Here is a 21,603-nt window from a genome sequence, read left to right as displayed (position 1 = left end):
GACTTTAGAGCCTTTTGTTTTGTTTTATGAGAATTGAGTTCTCTTCCCTTGAGTATTGTGACAAAGGGAAAAGTCTGTGGTTCTCTCAGAATATTTATTCTCTCTGTGGAGCTTCTTCAGGTGGGTGCCAGTTAGTTCAATACCCTTGGCATTTTTCTGCCAAAGCTAAATGTTCCTCTAAGACAAGCTGTTATCTTTTTTTTTTTTTTTTTTTTTCGTAAGCCAAGGCCTAATTTAGAGATTAATGCATAATTAGCCACTCAATACATGCTTAAACCACATGGTCTTATGAGTGATAGGATGGGCATTCTAGAAGAGTAGTTGAGTATGCAAATACATGAAATAGGCCACGCATGGTGGCTCATGCCTGTAATCCCAGTACTTTAGGAGGCCGAAGTGGTTGGATCACAAGGTCAAGAGATCGAGACCATTCTGGCCTACGTGGTGAAACCCCATTTTTACTAAAAATACAAAAAATTAGCTGGGCATGGTGGCATTCACCTGTGGTCCCAGCTACTCAGGAGGCTGAGGCAGGAGAATTGCTTGAACCAGGGAGTCGGGGGTTGCAATGACCCAAGATCGCACCACTGCCCTCCAGCTGGCAATAGAGTGAGACTTGGTCTCAAAAAAGAAAAAAAGAAAAAAAGAAAAAAAAAAAGAAGGTACATGAAGTAAGAATGATTGTGATGAAAGGTTTTAGTAGGGAAATAGTGAGAGGGAGGGCTAAAAAAAAAAAAAAAAGGATTAGAGCTTGTTTTAGACTTAGTACTTAGCTGTAGATAGTAAGCATTATTCTTTAGGTTCTTTGTCTCTCACACAGAAACTTGTAATGATCTCATTATGACAAAGTTGTGAATCTCTTCTGCAGACTTTGGGAACTAAACAAGTGCTATTCCAATAATTGCTGCTGCCCTTTTTCTTAAATTTCATTCTTGCATGTGTGCTGAGGATGGAACATTTCTGTCAGCCCTTGTGAATAGAGGCTATACTGTGCATTGCTGAGTATAGAGAGCATGTTTGTTGTATCAAGGGCATATTTTTGACTATATTAGTAATATTAGCAAGCTTTTGATGAAGCCCCAATCAACTTCTGGTGCATCTTGAGGGCACTAAATTTGTTGATGTTAATGGAGAATGGAAAATTCCTTTTAGAGGTAAAACTTTAAATATGATTTGAAATAAGGAATTTATTCCTTAAAGGAACAAACAAGAAACTATTACCTTCTGGAGATCTGAGTTTAATTTCCTGACTTAAATCTTCATATTCTAACATGCTTGGCATTTACATCTGTTGTCCATATCACTAAACCATCAGGCAGCCTGATATTTATGAGGTATGTTCCCTAGAGTGATTCTAGACTAAGAGTTTTTGCAGTTCAGTTAAGATTATGGAACAGAGTGACAAAGAAGAAATTAACATAGCTGTGACCTAATTTAAAGCAAAACAACTTTGACATGTGTTCATGTTTGATTTCTAGGTTGCTTGTTTCTTAAATGAAAAATATACCTGTCGTGCACCTTCTATTTAAAGGGCATCCTAATGACATTTCTTAGGTACTTCTTTACATGTTTTGTTCTCACTTAGAACAGTTTACATCTGTTATAATTACTTAGATACTTTTTTCTAAGTTTAAGGGATAGTTAAAAAACTGAATACAGCACACATATGTGACACCAGTGTCAACACGGATTTCTTTTTAAGTTCAGTTCTCTAATGGAAGTCGTAAAAGCAATGTTTCACAATGTTTGCTGCACCCCCTGCTGGTTGTATTGTGACATTTCCTAAATAAAGAGCATCTTTAGATACTACTCAGTGAATACTTTAGGTATATACATGATTTCTCCTTGGAGTTATTTTTTGTTTAGAAATAATTTTAGTTGCATGTTGACATATGAGTTGAAATGTTAATTGGAAACAGTTTTCTTTGTAATTTGTCAGTTGATGTTTAAACAATGCTTATCCTTTCATGTAGTATAATAATGTATTTGTTGGAGACAAAATATTTGCCATAGCCTTTTTACTAATATTTCAGATGAAATTCATTGGAGGAGAGGCATCTCCCCAAATGTCCTTGTTTTATAGTAAATAATTCTATGACGAGCATCCTTATACATAAGTCTATATTCATGTTTGTTGTATGCTAGATACAAATCTTGCAATATTCATGAAGCTTTAAGAAAGAGCACTTTGAATCTTAAAAGAGATTCTCTGAGCAGGGATTGGCAGTGGTTGGCCAGCTAGTTATAATAGCCATGAGGGCAGAGATTGTGGTTATTGGGCTCATCAGTGTGTTTCAAGCTATGATCTGGAGTCAGAGTGTTAGTGATTCCTCTAAGGGGAGAAAAAGTAATTACAGGAAGCATCATTTTCTAGTTTCTGCCATATGACGTGACAGCCATCAAATCTCAGTTTCTCAAGAACAAAATTCAGAGGTGCTAAATTAAGTGGACAAAAATCATTTCCTAAATGGTAGGTTAAGCTAAGTGACAAAAAATATAGGGCCGTTATTTATAAACATTTGAGTAAATTTTAAGTGGGATCCTGCCCTAATTTAGAAATAAGTGCATCTTCTTTAAATGAAAACATGTTTTCCTGTTACGTGTATATCCTTTATTATTTGAACAAATATTAGATTACACACATGTTCCCAAAGTGCTTTGTGTTCTCCATTATCTCAGTATGCTGAAATTGATGGCTTACTTAATTCCTCCAGTGGGTGCTTAAATTGATGCTCAGTGGATGGACGGATGTTGAATGTACTAGGACTGAGGGTAGAATCCTAATGAATCACCATGTGGCCTTTAATATCCTTTGGATTTCTACAGTAATTGCTCACTTTTTAGTACATGTGTTGTTGGATGTGGTTTTTGCTGTTTAAACACAAACATAGATGTTTTGAATACTATTAACTGATTTTATTTTCTGATAAAATCTTATTCATCCAAAATCTAGTATTCCGAATCAGTAGAAAGTCTTAATCATAGACTATTTGAAAAGAATTGTAGTTTATTAGTCATACGCTTACCATTATAACACAGGTTTAAAGCTAATAATTGGTTTTCCTAAGTTAAAGTCCTTTTGTTCTAAATTTCTGTGGTCTTGGTATAATGAAAAGATATGATCTATTAGTACATGTTAACATTATGCTATTAGTATGATAATTAGTACATGTATCTATGTAAGTAAATGATATTAAAATGCTTTGAAACAATTTCTTTTCATCGCATTTCTCCCTACAATATGGTAACCTTATTAATTTTCTTATTCCTTTCCTGTAAGGCAAAACAAACTGGTAAATTATCATAAAATCAGTGTTAGCATGAACCCAAATTAAGTCTATAAGGCTCTTTGCATATTATACTCTATAGCTTATCTGGTCATGTACAACATTATTGTGAGATGTATTTTAGACTAACAAAAAGCGGTTTTATTTCTGCCTATACTTTTATCTATAAGGTTTTGAAAGTAAATTCATACAATCAGTTTGGACCTTGAAATAATTATAGGAGTTATGAACTAGCTGATTTTGGCATGTACCTTGATTTGGCAAGTAAGGAAACTCAGGCCCACAGAGATTAGGCAAAACTTTCCAAAGTCCCAGAGCCTGAGCCACATTTTGTGATTAACCACCCAGAGTTTTCCCACATTGCTTCCCATATGAAGGATAGAGAATAGAATTATCTTATCAAATGGCCAGGAAGGGTGTTTTGCTGAATTAATTAGCTTGTAGTGTCACTGAACTTACGTGTAACATTTTCGCATTTCTCTTTGTTGCAGAATGCAAAGTATGGCGAAATCCACTAAATTTATTTAGGGGTGCTGAATATAATCGGTAAGCATTTTGACAGCTTGGGAAACAAATGGGTCTGGTTCAGAGAGCAAAGACAGCAGCAAATGTTTTTGCTGGTTCATTTAGGGGTCATTGTAACAGTCTATTTAGTGCATCCATTTTTTAATACTATGCTTAAATGTTTTGATTTTTCTGTTTTATAAATATATTAGCACTAGATTTGGGATAATGTTCAAAAATGTGTAGTTTTAGAGTTTTTCTTTGAACAGTTATTCTTTTCAGTATATGTTATACAGTCAAAACATTTTGAAGCTTACCTCTATATGGTTATAGAGATGTCATAGAAATTATGTGGGAATTTAGTTTAGCCAAATAATTAGGCAAAATAGAATTTTAATAGCTTTAGGAAAGTGTCTATTCATAATATGAATTAGGGAAGATTTTCATTAGTAATGGCTAGCAAATTTTAAGACAAAAGTACAGGGGAAAATGTTTATTTCTTTTGATTGATATAATTCCTGAAGGGAGAATAAGATGATTTAAAAAATATTTTGTATTCAGTAGCAAAGCTATTTTAGTATTCCATTAATGGTCTATATTTCAATTCCTCTGCAGCTTAGTATTTTATAGGTCTTGCTTTTCTCTTTCGAAAGTGTCTAATAATCTTATTTTACCTTGGCAGGTATACTTGGGTGACAGGACGAGAGCCTCTTACTTACTATGACATGAATCTCTCTGCCCAGGACCACCAGACATTCTTTACTTGTGACTCGGACCATCTGCGTCCCGCAGATGCAAGTATGAAAAATCCATACATCCTTCTGAGTAGGAAGGTTTTTTTGGCTTAAGTATCAAGATTTCTGCTTTTACAATACCTATTCTGTAACATGCCAATGAATAAAATATTGTTGATTGACTAAGAACCCAGAAATCTGAAATAATTAAGTAAACCTTTATCACAATGACGTATTGATGTAGAAATGAGTCTCCTCATTATAATTTGAATCATGATTTAAAAAAAATCAAAGTTGGTTTTATATATTTTAAAGAAATATTAATCTTCCATGAAGCTAATGAAATTCTTGGTTGAGTTAGCATGAGGAGTCTTATCTCTTTTATGATATTCAAAGTAGAATTTGGAATTCACTGGATTCAAATGATTAATGAATATATTTTGGTGACTTTTATCTGCATATTTATGGGTTAACTAGCATCAACTGGCATCATGGCCTTGGCTGTTGGAGTCCAGATGTATTTTTCCATCCGAGCAAATACTTTGTTTAGTGTTCATTATACATTAGTTGAGTTTCAAATAATTCAACTGAAATTTTTTTGTTATAAAACTTACGCAATGTAAATTGGTGAAAATAATGTTTTTAAAAAGGAATCCCTCTACATACTCTAAAATAATTTTATTTATTTATTTATTTATTTATGAGACGGAGTCTTGCTCTGTCATCCAGGCTGGAGTGCAGTGGCACATTCTCAGCTCACTGCAACCTCCGACTCCCTGCTTCAAGTGATTCTCCTGCCTTAGCCTCCTAAGTAGCTGAGATTACAGGCAAGTGCCATCACACCCAGCTAATTTTTTGTATTTTTAGTAGAGACGGGGTTTCACCATGTTGGCCAGATGGTCTCGATCTCCTGACCTCGTGATCCGCCCGCCTTGGTCTCCCAAAGTGCTGGGATTACAGGCGTGAGCCACCACACCCGGCCTCTATAATAATAATTTATAAAATACAAATTTATAAAATAAATAGATAGTTACTCCTTTTTAAAATGGTACTCTTTGCTATGGTAGAAACATATAGTAAATATTGCTCAACATTGAGCTTCCCACAGTATGTTCAGAAACTGCTCTGATGTATAAAAACTAGGTTTGCAGTTAAATTTGGGATATAAGTACACATGTTAAGCAAAAGCTTAAGCATTTTTTACTGATCCACACATGATTCTTGAAATGGTTTCAGAATGTTCTGTCACTAAGAGCCTGTATTAAGTGCTTTGGAAATGACCAATTATGTTGTATATAAGTGAAAGAAGAGGTTAGTAGCAATTTCATCTCAAAATGTGTAAAATAATGTATGCTCCCCAGAAACAAATGACATTAATATGCAAAAGACAGGTAACATCTCTGTTAGAGTGTGTTTTCTTGATTTCCTTAGCCTGTAGTTTTGTGAGCGCAAAAAAGCATTGCTATCAGCAGTTAAAATACAGTGGAATAGCAAATTAATACATTAATGTGACTTTGGAGATTTTGGCCAACCCTCTTAGTAATGAAATATTTTCTTGTAATTTAAGCTGAAGGTCCTAATTTAGCTCTTGTCCTCTACTGAGTCTACCTAATTATATGTATTGACTTGGTTTTTTCTCTTTTTCCTAAATAGTAATGCAGAAAGCCTGGAGAGAGAGAAACCCCCAAGCTAGGATTTCTGCAGCTCATGAAGCCTTGGAGATAAATGAGTAAGTGGGGGAAAATCTTGCTATTAAAAAGGAAATCTCATCCTTTGCAGAATATATTCAGTTGCCATTGATAGGATACTTAAACTGCATTTGACTTGGAGGATTATTTGGGGAGTTATTACTTTATTTAAAAAAAGTTTTTTAAAAATGAAGGACAGCCATGTGGAGGTGGTTTTAGTCATTTTAGAGAGAAATTGAGTGGCTTTGCTATGATCCTAAATTAAATTCTTGAAGGGGCTATCCCTAGGATATTGTGAGGATATAAAATAAATATAATTCTTTACTAAAACATTTTGACAGGGAAATTTTTCCAGATGTAGAATGCTCATCTGCATCATAACATTTTCTAGTAGAACTTCTGCTAGTGGGGAAAACGTAATAACAACATAAGATAAAAAGAAAAAAAAATTAGAAAATATTTCAAGAGTAAGACAAAGATAAGAGGAAATTCTGCCTTGAGTGTTGTTAAACATTCTATGGGTTACCAAGGAAGGCTGGGAATCTCTTCTGGAGATCTGAGAAAATGAGAAAGATTCTTAAAGTTGGAGTCATAAAAACTCAGGGTTGGCAGAGACCTTAAAGGTCATTTAGCTCAACCACCCATCTGGTGCTTGAATCACCTCAACACTATCCTTGCCAAGTGGTCATTGTTAAACTATGTTATGATTTTTCTGAAGAAGGTTACAGAATCTTCTTCAGAGGTCTTAGGGAAAAAACAAATGGTCTTTAGAGTCGGAAATCCTGCCATTGTGACCAGTTGATCTATGGTTTCTGATTCTGTTATACAACATATTTATTTTCCAGTTTCTTGTCATCTACAAATTTGATATGCCTGCCTTCTGTGTGTCATCCATGTTTCTGAGAAAAATATGAGGGCCAGGAATAGAGCCCTGTGACATGACATATAGAAACTACCCTCCAGGTTCATGTCTTCATGAATCACTATCTTTTGTATTGTTCACTCAATTACTAAGCCACCCAGTTACACTGTGACTCAGCCCATGTTTCTCCATTTGGATCTTAAGAATGCCAACTGTAGCTATGGATCTGAAATTTATAGTAAATCTATTAGAGTAAATTAAGCTAGCACAATCTGATTTATTTACTCTTAGTAAATTTAAGCTGGCTTCTAGTGGTCACTACTTTCTTTTTAAAGTGCTTGGAGACCATCCCTTTAATAATCCATTAGAGTATCTTTCCAAATCACTGTGTTCCATAGTTTGGGAAGTCTGCCTTCTTCCCCTTTTTGAAAATTTTATGCTACATTTATCATCTCATCTTCTAGCACCTCTCCATTCTTTGTGATTCCTCAACTATCCACAGAGAGCAATTCCATGGCCTGCCTACAAGGTCTTTTGGTTTCCTGGGATTTGCCCATCCAGTCCAGTAATTCATTTAGAATGGATCAATTATTTGCTATCTTACATCTTTTTACCCATTTTAGAGTTTAATTTCTTCTCCCTTTTTCAGTCTGACAGTCATTCTCCTTGTTAGAGAAGCCAGGAACAAAATAGGAGGGAGAGAGGTTTGCTTTTTCTTTATTATCTACTGCTGTTAACAATAAACCTTCCTTGTTTTGATGTTGTGTTGTTTGTCTTTTTTTGCTTATTTGCTTTTGTGACATGGGGATGGTGATAGGGCATTAAATGTGATTTTAAAACAGGGAATAAATGATTGTCTTTAGTATTTTGTTTTGTCTTCATTATTATTATTATTATTTTGGCAAGCTTCAGCTAATTTGGAATTTTAGCTCTCCTGACATTATTCTTCAAAGCTCATTCCACTCTCTTACAGACCATCATTACATGCCCTCTTTCCATCTTTTAAAGTGTGTCCTTTAAAAATCTGACCTGGGAGGAATCTCTGTGAAGCCATATTGGTTAAGTGCTGCCTGTCTTTTCTTCCTGAGATGATCATTTGTGATTGCAGTTACAGTTGAACATTTGGAAGCTGCTCAACCCTCTTAAGCCATTTTCCTTCTGAGTCTCATGCCATTGAATCATGCCTCTTTTCTTTGAATTTTTTGAAGTCCACCTTCCCCTCTTTGATTACGCTGAACTCCGAAATGACATAGTGACTCTCTCTGAATGTTCCTATCAATTTTCATTTTACCAACTATTTTTTTCTTCTTGGTCAGAATTAGGTCCAGAGTTGAAGTTCCCCTAATTGCTTCCTCTACCATCTGGGAGATAAAATTGTTACCAAAGTAAGTCAAGAACCTGTCGGGTGCCCTACTTCTAACCAATTGAGACTTCTAGTGGATATCTGGATGGTTGACACCCCCATCACCACACTTTCTTGCTTCTGTATGTGTATTGTGTTGTGACAAGGATGCATCATCTATATCTTCCATCGAGCTGAGCAGTCTGTTCTGTACTCCCCAACCATTAGCACTTCTATTGCTCTCTCCTTTTTCCTTCACTCACAAGCTCTTAGCATGTTTCTACCCCAAACTCATGAGTTTCCACATAGATGTATGTTTCTTGGCCAGTAGGGCTACTCTGCCTCTCCTCTAAGAATACCATTTGAAATATAAATAAGCAAGCAAGCAAGCTACCCCCAACCATTCTTGGGTTCCCAGCCCAACACCTACAATCTTATAGCTAATTCCTCTGATACTGTATCTACCACTCAGTATTACAATCTCAATTTTCACTTCATTACCCTTGCCTCATATTTATATGTCGGCATCTGAAGCCTTAAGCATTTCTTCTGATGCCTGTCCCAGTTATTTTCTCCTGTGAATCACTTGGGTAGTTTCAGCATCATTATGGTTCTTTCCAAGTCATGGATGCTGCCATCTGTAGAAATTGGTTTTACAGCTTTTTTTCTGGGCATTTTTCTCCCTACCTCACCACATTGTTTAAAGCCCCATTGATAGTTTCTCCCTGAAATTAGAGAGATTGGCTAAAGAATTACAGACCCTTCCTTAAGGCCAAGTTTAACTAGTAGCCCCAAACCTCACTTTAGCTGTGAAGTTCAGCCTCCTTTTCCTAGCTGGCTATTGCAGTTTGTTGACAGTGAAAGTAACATTTGGTTTTACTTTCTGTTTATTTTCTCTCTTGTGGTCTGATGGAAATAAGTAGGGAAATGGCCACAAGTGAGGCAGTGGAGAAGGAGAGTGAAGGGATGGGTGCAGGACCTGTGTGGTCTGTTACAGCGTCACCACTTCCCTGTTACCTTCCCTTTCTTTGGCAGTGGATTGTTCCTTATATGCTTTGGAAGGTTTAAATTCCCAAGAACTCCCCTTGTTCATTAATTATCCTTTTGGTTTCATACTTTAGAGGGTTGTTGAAAGGATTACATGAGATGATGTATGTTAAGTGCCTGGTACAGTGCTTAAGATATACTGAGCAACAAGTGGTGGTAGTTATTGAAGGCATGAGATTTAACTCTTGTTAGCTATTGTGGCTGAGTCATATTTTGAGCTCTTCAGAAATAACACGACTTGTAGGTTCTTCCTGAAGCAGAAAGTCAGTGCTAACTGTAAAGAGATGTTGAAGCACTGTGGTTTTCTTTTTTTTTTTTTTTTCAATGAATAACTTGATTTAATGAATTTCTTATTCTGAACAAATCCTTAGATTGAAGAGAATCTGTGTTTAGTCAACAGAAGTAAACCTGCATATAGCACCTCTAACTTTGAGTGTTGGAAGGAACTGTTTAATAATAGCTGTTATCACCATCGCAAGCTGACATTTATTGAGCACTTAACCACATGCTGGCTACTGTACTGAGCACTTTACATGCATCACCTTACTTACCCTTCACAACAACACTGTGAACAAAGATTCCATGTTGTTCTCCATCAGGGAGGCAGAGTAAGAACTTGCCCAACGTGGCACACTAATAAAGGGTGGAGTCCATACGTGAGCCCCATGCTCCTAACACTATGCATCCTACCTCTCAAGCCAAAATACAGACGTTTCTTTTGTACCATTATTTTGTGTCAGCAACTACAAACCAAGTGCATGAACCAGTTGGCCACTCTGCATGTTTTGGCGTAACTCCTTGCCTTTCTGCATGAGCTCCCACAGTCTATTACCATGTCCTCGGCTTTGTAATTGATGGTGGCTATTATCTGAATGAACAGGTGTGCAACTGCTTATATTCTGTTGGCTGAAGAGGAAGCAACAACCATTGCTGAAGCAGAAAAACTATTTAAGCAGGCCCTGAAGGCTGGAGATGGCTGTTACCGACGTTCTCAGCAGCTACAGCATCATGGATCCCAGTATGAAGCCCAACATAGTAAGGTTTCCTCCAGGTTGATGCATTGGGGGATCAGATTTGTAAAAATTATTCATTAGAGCAAATTTTTAGTCCAATTCAAAATATGATTCTCCTAGACATGAGAAAATATTGGCTTTTGCTTTTTTTTAAATACTTCTTTCCTATAAGTATAGTTAGTAAATAATTAACATATAGCTTCATTACTGTTTATATTAACATTCTCTTTCCTGCCCATAGATTCCTAACCCCAGAAATAAATGGCAGTAACCTTTAATGGTAACCTTTTCCCCTCCTGAATGCTTATATATTTCTGTTCATCAGTTGCTTCTGCTCATAACTTTAAGACCCAGTTGGGAAACAGAATTTAAATTAGCCATAGTGTTATCAAAGATTTTATCTTACAGATCATCTACAACATGGATTGAAATAGGACAATTAAGAAAATAACAGTTATTGGTGATTGTATCAGCATTTATCTCTTATGTAAGAAACATTGGTATTGGCTTCCAGAGAGAAGGAGCCATGAGCTCTTACTTATCTTTTCTGTATTAAAAATAATACCTTTTTAAACAAGAAAAAGGAAAAAAAATACCCTTTTAACTTTAAGATAATTTTAAAATCTGAGTCCTTTCACTTCAGTGCACTAAACTGAAAGTCAATGACATTTTGGAGGGGGTAACACTATAGATACAAAACAACAAGATTGTTTCTGGAATTTCCTGAGCCCCTCAACTCATCAGTTTGTTGGTTGTTTAAACAGAAATTTAGCCATCCTTATGGTAAGAGAGTAAGTATTTCCATGGTCCAACCGAAATTTGAGAGTATTTCTATGGTCCAACCAAAATTCGCAGTTATTTTGTTTCTCACTTAGTTTCTCCCTCCTGAAACTTAGAGAGTAGGAATGTATGTCCTTCATATTGGAGATTATAAAATTAAATTTTAATGTTAAACTTGGATTTGGTGTATAAACTGACTGCATTAGTCCCTATAACTAAGGTGCCAGCAAGATCTTTGCATTATAGCCTGCATATATGTGAGTATGTCCACACCTGTACCTTATCAATACCAAGGTTTTTATTTTTATTCTGTAGCGTATGTATGCTAATAAAGTCTCTAAACACCATCTATGTCTTTTTAATTAAAAAAAGTATTTTAATGTAATGCAATACATTTTGAAGACATGTAGTCAATGTGCATTTTGTGAACTAAATGGAAATCAATACATAAAATTACATAACCGGTAATACAACTTAAATTTTCTTTCTTTTCTTCTCTAAATTAAATCCTTTCAACCTGTTGCCTGAATCTATCCAAAAATATAATCACATTTTAAAAATAATTTGTAGGTACTTGGCAGATTTTCAGCACACATCTTGTTCTCATTGTTTAAAACTTGAAATGTTAGGACTTTAGTCTTAATGTCTTTTAATAGCTGCATATTATACATGTGCTTAATCTATAACAGGTGTGTCATATTTTTCTCAAACATGGTAATTTTATCGAGGATTAAGCACATGCATGTTCTCACTGGTCTGGAAACATATCCAAAAAGACATATAATTAAATAAAAGATTAAGACGAGAAATTGTTAATATACTTTTTAAGAGTCATTTTACTGACAATTGTTATAACTAGCTTGTCAATTCTTTCTCTAACACTAAGGTAGTTTTTCATTTTGTTGCATACTCTATTGTCATATCTGGAATGTGTTATATTGCCATCTAAAATCAACTGCTTTGGGGACCTGGAGATGATTATGATGTCACTAGTGTTAGGGAAAAAAATAATAAAAAGCAGAAGTTCAAGATGAGGCTTCTCCAGACTTAATGTCAAGAATGAAAAAAAAATAGTTCATCAGGATGCAACCCGAGATTCACCTCTGCATCTTTACCAAAAGAATGCACACTTGAAGAATGTGGAATTCCTGCTTGTAAACTGAATACAATGTGGGTATGTTCATTTTCACAGCACTTTCTGGCAGATGATTTTATTTATTATCAAATGTTTAACATCCTAACTCAAAAGCATGGATTAGGTAATCAGTCACATGATTTGACTTTTGGGAGTATAAGTACTTTTACTTTACTCTGTATTGATTCTACTATTAACAAATTGTCAATGCTCTGAAGTTTTCCTTTAGGGGCACAGCAAATGGGCCTCTGTTTTTTTTTTTTTTTTTTTTTTTTTTTTAATTTTGGTGTTTTTTTGTCTCCCTCTTCAGGACGAGACACCAATGTCTTGGTGTACATCAAAAGAAGGCTAGCAATGTGTGCCAGAAGACTCGGGAGGACCAGGGAAGCAGTGAAAATGATGAGAGATGTGAGTTTAAGTTTGTGTTTGAGATCAGTGGCTTACAGTTATAGGAGCCCGCTGCGTGGCCATAGCAGTCTGTACCAGTGGTGGTGTGGTGGTTCCATGGGTTCTGAAGTCAAACTGTGTGGGATTCAACTCTAGTTCCCAATTTACTAGATAAAGGATGTATGTTCGGCAAGTTACTCAACTTCTCTTTGCCTTAGTTTCTTCATCTCTAAAATGGGAACAACAATAACAGTCCTCAAAATTACTTTTTAGAATGTTTTTGAGCACTAAATGAGATAATACATACAACGCTTTTAATAGGGTGACTGGCCTATTTTAAAAATCTCAATAGATGTTCTTATTATCAAACCTTTGGGGCTGCAGCCGGAAGCCAATAATGAGATCAGCCATGTTAGCTAACTGATTTTTTTTTTTCCTGTATAGTTGTTAGGAAGATTTGAATTAATTATCGGTAAAATTACTACTCTTAAATTTAATATTATGAGCTAATCCTGTTGTAGTTGTTTCAAGCATTTTCCTAGATTCTTGAACTAGGATACTTTATTAGTAGTAGTCAAGATAAAAATTAAGAAGAGAGGAAATACGTGGAAGTTTTAAAACAAAAGAGAACCAAAGGAGGTTATGATTATTTAACTTTAAAACAAAACAGAGGCTTTAAGGGAAACCAGTTGGGAAACTTTGATTTCCATGTTTTTTGTTAGTAGGAAATGCTTTTCATGAAGAAATTGACACCAGTATGAATTGTATTTATAGGCTATTTTCTTTTTAAAAACAATCTCAGAAAACCTTTGTCAACATTTCATTATTTTGCTGAATTAGAAGACATAAATAACTGTGTATTATAAAAATGAAAGAACCAAGGGGCAAGATAAAAGTGGCCTCTTGCTCAATTCTCAGCTCATGGATTTGAGCACAGGAAGACTGCACACTTGGTGAGCTTTTTCTCAGTTTGTCTTTGGAAATACAGTTATTCTTGTGAATTCCTGGTTACTCTTTGGAGGAGGGAGCGCCAGCACTCCAGGCTCACCCCTGGTTGTTTCTGCAAGTTACAGCATGACGTGAGAAGGCCCAAGTGAGGCTCACGCTTTGGTTTTGGCCACTCCATTAAGCAACAGTATAGCCCCCAAATCTGGGGAGAGGAAAAAGAAGGGAAGATTATAAAGTATTTCTCTTCGACTGCAGGTGATAGATGCTTTCTAGGCCAAGCCACTGCAGAAGGAATCTCCCTCAATTAAATTATTTTTGTTGAAGGAAGAATTCAATGAATGTTATATAAGTGCTAATTTTAAGAAAAGGAGATTTCTGCCAAGATATGAACTTGCTCTCCAAGCTTTTTGACTTACAGAAATTCCATCCTTTGAAATACTTCATCCTTCTACCAGTCATTTTGGTGCTGAAGGAGCTGGGAATTTTAGAAAGGATCAGGTGTTTCTCTGTCTTAACCTGGCCCAGCCGCATTCAGCCTTTAACAGAATTTTCTTAACTTTAATTTGCTTGGAACAGGCATGTATTGAGGAGCTAATTTTGGTGATTTTCTTGAGTGCTTAGGTAACTTAATAGGAAGAACAAATTCTGACGATTTTAATTTCAGTTTTTTCTGTCAGTCTCCTGCTTATCATTTTCAATGCATACAATTAAAATTTCATGTGATTAAAATCAGTACATCTACATTATGATTTGCTTTTTGTTTACAATTATTTTATATTAATAATTCCATTGATTGGCCTAGTTCACATATAGATCTTGGGGGAAAGATGGATCCAGTGGCAGAAACACTGGACAGGAAATCAAAACACCTGGATGTGGATCTCAGCTTTGCTCTTTACTAGCTCGTGATCCAAGGCAACTTCCTTATTAATACCTTTTATGGGCTTTCATTTAGTCTTCTGTATATTGAAGATAATGATTCTACCTGAAAGGATAATTGATGGGGAGAATTAAATAAGATAATGTGTAAACACCTGACATAGAGTAGGCATGCTTACAGTTTTTTTTCCTGTTTTTCTCCATTATGTAACTATGTCATCATTTGCTTGACCATTCCTCTGATGGACATTTTATGATATTTCTAATTCATTTTCTTGAATTAATTGATCACTCAGTTCATCTCTCTCTTCCTCTCTCTATTTAATCTCCCTCTCCTCTCTCTACATATGTGTATACACATATATATTTATGCATGTTTGTATATGTATATATGTACGTTCTTATATTACATCTGGATCTGTCATATTCTTAGAATACCAATACATGTGGTCCTTTTTTTGAGTTTATGGAGCATCCAGTAGACACAGGCCCTCTGGTGTAACAATCCTGTAAGGAACACTCTGACATGGTAGATACATGTTTTAAAGAGAAATATTCAAAGTGATCCTTCCTTCAGGGACTCCTTTTATCAATCCTTGCACCATGAACAGAGGAGGGAAGGTCGAGGATCCTTCTTTTTGTTAAAGCTGTGGCTGGTCTCAGCCTTGCAGGAGACAGTTGTTGGTGAGGCCTAATTTGTTTGGCTCCTTTCTGGTCATGGGTCATAGATAATTGCGACTTCACTGAGAGGTTCACTCCTTTAGCAGCATGCACATAAACCATCTTGCTGGAAGACTTTCTCTGATAAAACAGCCCAGTAGATTCCAGACAGCCTGCTGATAGAGTTTTAGGCAGGATGATCTAATTTCTCATTAAGACACAGCCATCCTCTCACCATATGCATGAGTTTAAACTTTCCTAGAGCAGACTTCAAAGTAGAAATAGAAATGTCAAGAGTTAGAATGCCTTCCATGTAGAAAGTAGAATCATTTAAAGAAATTTCTCTGGAAACACCTTAAGGAAAGGGAAACTTAATTGGTAAGAGATTCTGAATAAAAAAATGAAACAGAATTCTGGGAAGGCCAGCAGTAAATAATTTCTTAAATTTTCATGGCAATACGCCTGTGAAATGTTGATAAGGTAAACACATTGGCTCCTTAACATCAAAATTCATCACTTATTTTTTGAAGTAACACATTAATTATTTTGAATTCCCAGGATGTTTTTTAAAAAAACTCATTTTGATTAGCTTCCTTTTGCAATCACAAATATGGAAGCAGCACCTTACTGCTGAGGGAATATTTTGGCAGTAGGCAGGGCTAAGAAAGCATGTTGGCTTTCTCTTTCTTTTCTTTTCCTTTTTAAAGACAGGGTCTCAGTCTGATGCCCAGGCTGGAATGCAGTGGTGTGATCTTGCTGCAGCCTCCACTTCCCAAGCTCAAGCCATCCCCCAACCTCAGCCTTCCAAAGAACTGGGAATACAGGTGCACACCACCAAGACTAGCTAATTTTTGTATTTTTTGTAGACTGGGTTTTGCTATGTTGCCCAGGCTGATCTTGACCTCCTGGACTCAAGCAATCTGCCCACTTCGGCCTCCCAAAGTGCTGGGATTACTGGCCTTCTATGCTGGCTTGTCTACATCACTGTAATGTAAGATGTTGTTATTTAAAATGAAAAGGATTGCATTTTCTGCTTTATTAAATTTAAGGAAAGGTCTTTCTGCTTGCTCTCTTGTTGGTAATTTTGCCTCTTTAACATTTAATATACAGCAGAATTTCTTTTTTCCTTTTGACATCTACTGTTTACCTAACCTCAGGTTTTCCTTCTGTCTTTCCCTGCCCCTATTTGAGTAGATTTGGAAGGAATGTCATAGGTCTGATGACCATGGTCTAGTCCCTTAACCATACACTGTCAGAACTGGCATGGTTAAACTAATAAGGATGGGATAGATTGCCTGTATGAAAGAGCAGTATCATGTAGACAGAGGCAGTCAATAAAATATTTGAATTGGCAAGTCAGAGAGCTATGGCTTACAAATTCCCAGTTAAGGCGTTGCACCTGTGACCTTTGATGCCCGCTTCTTGTTGATTATTACACCTCTTTCTTGCTGGTTTAATTCTGATTGTCTACCTTCCTTGAAAGTGATAATATTTATTTTAAAAATAATGTAAACTAAAATGAGTTCTGCTTAGAAAATTATTGCTGATGCTCATTACATACCCTTTTTAGGTCATTAGAGGTATATTGGGGTGATTGACCTTTGGGAATTAGTGTGATAGTGTGAGGATGCCCTTTAAATGATTTATGAAGAGGAGCACGTCTAATGAAAGCATACTTTAGAAAATATACACCTCCAAGACTAATCAAAGTCTGTAGAACATTAAGTACTGTTGATTTGCATTTGGGCCCACTTACGTTCATGAGGGGAAATCTTTATGAAATCAATGATTTGTAAAAGAGAAATACTATGTTCTTCCAAAATTGTTTGTAAAACATATTTTAGAGAATATTTTACAACATAAATGCTGTTTTCATTGCAAAGGTATAAAGATCTTTTTAGGAGGAAAAATGTGAAATGAATGTTTTGGAGGTAATTTCTATTGCCTTTTCTTTCCCCTTTTCCTCATTCTTAAGTTTCCTAGTTCCTTCCTTCTCTGCCTTTCCATTCCAAAGGTCACAGTATTTCCCCTGTATACAGTATTCCTTTTTTTTTTTTTTTTTTTTTTTTCCTTAAAATTGTCATGGATCATATTGGTAGCCTGGCTGATAAATTGATCTCAATGTTGTTAAGCCTGAATGTCAAAGAAGTAAAGGACCATCATGTGGGGATGGGGAGTGAGAAGAGTACCTGTAATACCTCAGGCAATCAAGTGTCACTTGAACAGTTACTTTGAAAGCTTTGACAATACGCAGGTGTAGCATTGAACTAAAGACAGAGTATACAGTGAAATATGTTAATTCCTCTAAGTGTTTCTGAAATGATTGTTGGCATGTTTCTAGATTTTCTTTGCTACACTTACAAATAAAGAAAAAGTGAGTCTTGAAAGTGGATACTAGACATAAAACCACACTGATGTTCAAAGTTCTTTGTATCAACCCCTGCCTTCTTTTTGATCTGAATTGCTTTTCTGGATTTGCCTGATATTGTTGTTTAAGTTTACTTACTCAGTAAATTATTGACAATTTGTGTGTCATGAAGAAAGGAAAAGGGTTTAACTAATGAGAGCAAATAATAGATTTATCAATCATTGATTTACCTAATGGTAACCACATCAGTAATGATGAATCATGTTTTATCAGCATTCTACTCTATATTCACTATGCATAATGAAGCAGGTGGTAAACAACCCCTGATGCGGGTGAAAATTTTAGCTGGAAATAGTGTTATTTTATTTGCTATTAGGTATTTCCATTTACATGACTGATAACCTGAGCTGTCACTATCAGGAATTCTCGTATGCTGGATGCCCATTTTTCAGTGTATTGAGTAGTATACCCTGGAACGTTCCATTTATATGGCTGGCTAGATGCCTGTATCTGAGTAAGTGATTTAGCTTCCCTTCTCAAAAATCCTGTTTTGGGCCTGCTTTTCCAGGTATGGATCTTTGGTTTCTGTTTCCCAGCTATACCTACACCAGTTCTTCCCTTGGATGCCTGCTGTTCTGCTTTTCACCTTCCCAGGACTCAGTCGTGATTTCACTCAGTGGCTCCAATCAAGACTGCCTTTTTTCTGGCTCACATTTTCTCATTCTTTTTACCCTTTAGCCTTGATTTTGATCAAGCTATACTCACATTGCCCTAAACCACCCACCATTCATCCATTCACTTATTCAACAAAAGTATATTGAATCTCTACTCCATGTCCGCCCCTGTTCCAGGTGATTGGTATAATTAATGAACAGAATAGAGAACCTTGCTCTTACATAGCTTATATTCAAGCAGGGAGGAGAAACAAAAAATAATAAACATAATAAGTATGTTTTTATAGTATATTAGAAAGTGAAAAATGCTGTGGAGTAAAAGATAAAGTAGTGCAGTATGGGGAGGATGAGGAAAGCCAGTGGGTAGAGAATGTGGAGGCCAGGAAGTCACATTTTTCAGTGGGATGATCAGGCATATGTGACCAAAGACTGAAGGAGTTGCCGAAGTTGGTCATGTGATATATTTTCAAAGGCCCTGAGGCAGCAATATGTCTGGAGTGTTCAAGTAACAGCAAAGGAATCCTGGATGGATGGAACTGAATAAGCCCAAGGAGAGAAGGGAGGGAGCTTAGAGATCATAACAGGGCTTGTGGATCACAGTAAGGATTTCAGCTTTTACTCTGGGTGAAATGGAGAGCTTTGCAAGATTTTGAGCAGAGGAGTGATATGACCAGTCCTAATTTTTTTTTTTCTTTTGAGACGGAGTCTCGCTTTGTCTCCCAGGCTGGACTCTGGTAGCGTGATCTCGGCTCACAGCAACCTATAGACTTATAAATTGAACACACACATGACACTATTCTACATTCTGTTAGACTGTTACAGTCATAGTTTCTCTGAAATCAACTAGATTTTATCTTCCTGAAGTTCCTCACCAACTATATTTTAAGAGGGATCTAATCAAATCCCCCAAAATGCCCCCAACAAAGCATACATTTGTTATACTTCACAAAAAGATCAAGAAGTCACTACTTAAGATAAAAATGAATAGTGCCTCCTGGGTTCAAGTGATTCTCCTGCCTCAGCCTCCCAAGTAGCTGGGACTACAGGTGCCTGCCACCATGCCTGGCTAATTTTTTTGTGTATTTTTAGTAGAAACGGGGTTTTACCATATTGGCCACACTGGTCTCGAACTCCTGACCTTGTGATCCACCCACCTTGGCCTCCCAAAGTGCTGGGATTACAAGCATGAGCCACCACATCTGGCTTCATCTTAATTTTTACAGGCTGCTGTGTGGCAGGGGAGAAGCCAAGGAGTCAGCCAGCGGGCTCTTGTATTAATCTTGGTGAGCCACAGTGGCGGCTCAGGCCAGAGTGGTAGCAGAGGAGTGGTGCAATGTGATGATTCTAGATATATTTTGAAGGCAGGATGAGCAGAATTTGCTAATCAATCAGATGTACAGTACAAGAAAAAAGAAAAGTAAAGGCTGATTCTAAGTATTTGCCTTGAAGGGGAAGGGCTTTCTGTCAGCTAAGATGTGGATGCCTGGGGATGAAAGAGGTTTTTTGAGAGAAAAGTATGAGTTCAGTTTTGAACATGTTACATTTGAGAGAGCACCTATTCATTTTTATCATAAATCGTGACTTCTTGATCTTTTTGTGTACTATAACAAATTTATGCTTTGTTGGGCATTTTGGGGGATTTGATCTCTTGAAATATAGTTGGTGAGGAACCTCAAGAATATAAAATCTAATTGATTTCAGAGAAACTGTGACTATAACAGTCTTGCAGAATATAGACTGTAATGTCATGTCTATAGATCTCTGCTTCTCCTGTTTTACTCAACACTATTTTTCAGGCCTGTCTGTTTTTGCTCTACGTACCTCTTGTGTCTAGTTTGTAGTTTCTTACTGCAGCACCATATTCCATGTTGTGTTCTTACTCTATTTTACTTAACCTTTCCTGTAGTGAAGGACCTCCAGGCTTCTCTCAACTTCCCATTATCCCAGCAGTGCTACATTGAACATCCTTGTAGACATGTGAGAAACATTCATTAGGCTGTACCCCTAGGGGAGGGATTGTACAAGTGCTTGCTTTCAGTGAGTCCTGCCATTTCACTCTTCAGAATGGCTGCCTATGATTGTCTAAATTCTCACCAGCAATACCTGACTATGCCCATGTATCTCAGTACTAGGCTGTGCTTCAAGCACGTCTATATTTAATATACATATTTATATATTTAAAAAATGTATTACATAGCTTTTCATGATGTTATTTCATAATTTAAAAATACTATGTAGATTTTTCTTCCTTTTCATTTTGTATTTTATTTGCCTCTTTTTACTCTATTTTCCCTGATTAGTCTTGGCAGAGGTTGTCTATTTTGCCAATCTTTTAAAAATAATTAGATTTTGTTTATTTCCTCAACTTTTTTGTTTTTATTCTGTTTCTTCTTTCCATATTTGTATTATTGTTTCTTCTCCTCTTTCTTCTCACCCTCCATCCTCTGTATTTGTTGCCTTTTTACCATTTGATTCTAAGCATTTTAAAATTTCTTTTTTTTTCCCATTTATTTATTTTATTGCATTTTAGGTTTTGGGGTACATGTGAAGAACATGCAAAATTGTTGCATAGGTACACACGTGGCAGTGTGATTTGCTGCCTTCCTCCCCATCACCTATATCTGGCATTTCTCCCCTTGCTATCTCTCCCCAGCTCCCCACCCCCCACCGTCCCTCCCCTATTTCCCCCCAACTGACCCCAGTGTGTAGTGCTCCCTTCCCTGTGTCCATGTGTTCTCATTGTTCAACACCCGCCTATGAGTGAGAACGTGCGGTGTTTGATCTTCTGCTCTTCTGTCAGTTTGCTGAGAATGATGGTTTCCAGATTCATCCATGTCCCTACAAATGACCCAAACTCATTGTTTTTGATGGCTGCATAATATTCCATGGTGTATATGTGCCACATTTTCCCTATCCAGTCTATCGTCGATGGGCATTTGGGTTGGCTCCAGGTCTTTGCTATTGTAAACAGTGCTGCAATGAACATTCGTGTGCACGTGTCCTTATAGTAGAACAATTTGTAATCCTTTGGATATATACCCAGTAATGGGATTGCTGGGTCAAATGGAATTTCTATTTCTAGGTCCTTTAGGAATCGCCACGCTGTCTTCCATAATGGTTGAACTAATTTACACTCCCACCAACAGTGCAAAAGTGTTCCTATTTCTCCACATCCTCTCCAGCATCTGTTGTTTCCAGATTTTTTAATGATCGCCATTCTAACTGGCGTGAGATGGTATCTCAATGTTGTTTTGATTTGCATTTCTCTGATGACCAGTGATGATGAGCATTTTTT

The 21,603-nt window shown here is 36.5% G+C and overlaps 1 protein-coding gene across 16 annotated transcripts in view; it reads left to right on the top strand.

Annotated features, from left to right (window-relative positions):
- Positions 1–21,603, top strand: part of ST7 (suppression of tumorigenicity 7) — a 299,415-nt gene that overhangs the window by 185,048 nt on the left and 92,764 nt on the right. For 10 of the 16 annotated variants that reach the window (XM_032276200.1, XM_032276209.1, XM_032276206.1 and 7 more), the window contains 6 exons: positions 3,779–3,833; positions 4,474–4,589; positions 6,179–6,254; positions 8,392–8,460; positions 10,345–10,499; positions 12,703–12,800. In XM_032276200.1, the coding sequence (XP_032132091.1) occupies positions 3,779–3,833; positions 4,474–4,589; positions 6,179–6,254; positions 8,392–8,460; positions 10,345–10,499; positions 12,703–12,800 (569 nt within the window). The remainder of the gene's footprint in view (positions 1–3,778; positions 3,834–4,473; positions 4,590–6,178; positions 6,255–8,391; positions 8,461–10,344; positions 10,500–12,702; positions 12,801–21,603) is intronic. The other 6 variants (XM_032276202.1, XM_032276214.1, XM_032276212.1 and 3 more) reach the window with 1 other exon arrangement.

The sequence above is a fragment of the Sapajus apella genome, unplaced genomic scaffold, assembly GCF_009761245.1.
Source record: "Sapajus apella isolate SASKATOON/1434 unplaced genomic scaffold, GSC_monkey_1.0 scaffold7, whole genome shotgun sequence".
Taxonomy (NCBI): domain Eukaryota; kingdom Metazoa; phylum Chordata; class Mammalia; order Primates; family Cebidae; genus Sapajus; species Sapajus apella.
This window is presented reverse-complemented; position numbering and strand designations above follow the sequence as displayed.